At 46.3% G+C, this 2,900-nt stretch overlaps 1 protein-coding gene across 1 annotated transcript in view; it reads right to left on the bottom strand.

Moving 5' to 3' along the window:
• Positions 1-156, bottom strand: part of ANGEL2 (angel homolog 2) — a 20,760-nt gene extending 20,604 nt beyond the window's left edge. Inside the window, exon 1 of the mRNA XM_007451297.1 lies at positions 98-156. Within this exon, the coding sequence (XP_007451359.1) occupies positions 98-156 (59 nt within the window). The remainder of the gene's footprint in view (positions 1-97) is intronic.
• Positions 157-2,900: the final 2,744 nt, after the last annotated feature.

Here is a 2,900-nt window from a genome sequence, read left to right as displayed (position 1 = left end):
CCCCCCCCCCCCCCCCCCCCCCCCCGGTTACCCCGGGCCGCCCGCCCCCAGGCCGCCCGCCCCTCCCTCCTCCCTCCCGCCACCCAGCCCTACTGACCTGCCTCTCCCCACCACACAGCGGCCGTAGCCCCTCCTCACACAGCGCCACGCTTCCATTTTCCCCCTCTGCGAGCGTCCAATTCCCAGGCCCCGGGCTCAACCTCAACCGCTACAGCCGATTTCGCGGCGTAGAGCACCGAAGGTCCCCCATCACTAGACGTCGGGCCTCTCCGCCAGGCTGCAAAGCATGCTGGGAGGTTCAGTGTTGCCCGCCGCCAAGTCCCCATCTTGCGCCGCGTAAGTCACTGAGTTGCCTCTACGCCAAATTCTGTTCAAGAACCATGCGCAATGCGTGTGAAGCAGGGGCAGCCATTTCTGAACAGGGCAAAACACCCGACTTACGTCTTAAAGAAACAGAGGAAATAAACTAAGAGCCGAACAGCTTTATTAAGGCTTGTGGGAAGGTTCACTGCAGTTACTGTTAAAAAGAAAAAGAAAAATTTAGTGTATTTATATAATGTCCTTGGGAATTTCAAAAGGTGGATGCCCAAAGTGGGCAAATGCCCTTCTCTGAGTTCTGATAGAATTGTTGTACCACGGGTTTTTTTCAATTAATTTTGTGGGAACACGGCCGCAGAGCTCACTTTTGAACGTACGTGTGCGTCGTCTGTGTCCGTCGCTATCAAATTTAGTGTAGGACTCTAGATTCTTGGAAAACATTACTTAGGTGGAGAGCCCCTTCAAGAGACACAGAGAGAGGGAGAACTGAGGAAGAATAAAGTGGAGGGGGAAAGGCATAGTGGAGGGGGAAAGGCCTGATATAAGTAAATATAGAATAAAGTGGAGGGGGAAAGTCCTGATGACCGCTTTTATAGGCTGTTTGGGAGAGTAGTGGAGCGATTTCTTGGGAAGGCTTCCCCCCCTCCACTTGTGTTAATAAGAAAATCAGATGCATTTGAAAAACATTTTTTCCTTCCGTATACATATAGTTGATTTCCGTTATTTGTGGTAGTTATGTTCTATAAAGTTGATACCAGCCAGGGTTCTTGGCCTTCCGCCAATCAATAGAAATTAATAAGAGGCCAGATAAGGAATTCAGGCAAGGCTTTATTGGGGCCCCTGCTGCAGTAGGGGGGAGCAAAAACAAGTAACAGTTTCCCTTGTTTGCTCCCCAAGGTCGGTGGTGACCTGATTCCTTTTGTGGGGTGAGGGTTGGAGTCTGTGCAGTGGTCGGTCTGGAGGGGCTTAGGTTGTTTGCCCACCCTTTTGGTGGTGTTGAGTGCAGCATGCATGTGCAGTACACCTTTTTTGCTCCCCGCTTTTCAGAAGTGGTAGTTGGGTTTTTTCGGTCTTTTTGTATCATGTCCATAATTTGCCCCAACTGCTCAAGCATGCATGCAGTTATTATTAGTCCGTTAGAGTTTCTTTGTATTTTGTTGCTCAAGGAGATGTTTGTCCAGGTGCAAGCACGGCAGCAAAGTGTCCCAGGTCCCAGCCTGTCTCAAAGTTACTGCCAACACTGAATTAATAACTACTGAACCATTGCTCCTAAGGTAAATACAGTTAGGTTCCCCCAAGCCACTGGTCACATTTTAGTCACTAAATCAATACATAACCTTGTTTTATATGTGTTTGTTTAAAGACACTTTATTTACTATATATTTTTGATTCAGTAACATTGAATTCATGACCAATAGCACGAATTCATACCTGAGTGAAGCATATATAACACATGTATTTTCTCCATAAGGCACATCAAGGACTCTAGAAACAATAGACAGCATTTCAGCACTACCTTTGGGGGCCATTTTTAAAATATTTTATTTTATTTCTTTTCTTTTATTTCATTTCATTTCATTTTCTTGGCTGCACCCCACAGCTGTGGGATCTTAGTTCCTGAACCAGGGATTGAACCCGGGCCCTGGCAGTGAAAATGCGGAGTCCTAACTACTGTACCACCAGGGAATTCCCTGGGGGCCATTTTAAACAAGAAAATCCCTAAGAAAAAAGGCACAAAAATGTGAAAAGTGTGGCACTAAATAGACTGTGAAGAGGACACTTGTTTATGATGTGAGAGCTGAAACAAGAAGGCAGCACTTTGCTTCCCTAGACCTCTCCTGAGAACATGCACGTTAGGCAACCAAATTTTTTGCCACTCTGCACATGTCCATGAATGACTGCAAAAGCACTGCAAGTATTGATGGTGGACAAATGATTGTGCACCACTAAGTGGGTGGACACACCACCTAAGCCAGCCCTCGGGCCCAAGCCCTGGACCCATCCCTACCCTCACCCTGTATAAGGAACCAGCTCGCCTCCCCTACTTGCGGAACAAGCAAGGGAACCTGTCACTTGTTTTTGCTTGTTTTTCCCTCGTGCTGCACCAGGAGCCCCAATAAAGCCTTGCCTGAATTTCTTGTCTGGCCTCTTATCAATTTCTATTGATTAGGGAGGGCAAGAACCGTGGTGGGTAACAGTATGATTTTACTTTTTTTTTTTTTTTTTGAGAATTATCCTGTAACAGGTTTGCAGTTCCCACTGAGATGCCCAATGTATTCATCTGACAACCAGTTGAACTTCACCACCAGACAAGTACACCTCATGGGTTGCTAAATCCAGTTACTTCTTTTCTTGCTCTCAGAGGTGAATCTGAAGCGCAATAGAATTCTTTAGGTCTCTGTTTTCCTCATGTAAATTTTCTCCTCCACCAATTTTGGGGGGCTTATATGTGGCCAATAAATTATTTCCCCTTCATGGCAGCAAGGATCAGGAATTTGGTTGTATGGTCTGACCACATTGGTGGGCTCTGTAAAAGGATTAATGATTTATAGAGATCTATTTTCTGTTGAGTGAGAGACAAC

Source organism: Lipotes vexillifer, unplaced genomic scaffold, assembly GCF_000442215.2.
Source record: "Lipotes vexillifer unplaced genomic scaffold, Lipotes_vexillifer_v1.1 scaffold570, whole genome shotgun sequence".
NCBI lineage: Eukaryota > Metazoa > Chordata > Mammalia > Artiodactyla > Lipotidae > Lipotes > Lipotes vexillifer.
Note: the sequence above shows the minus strand (reverse complement) of the source record. Positions and strands in the feature narration are given on the sequence as shown.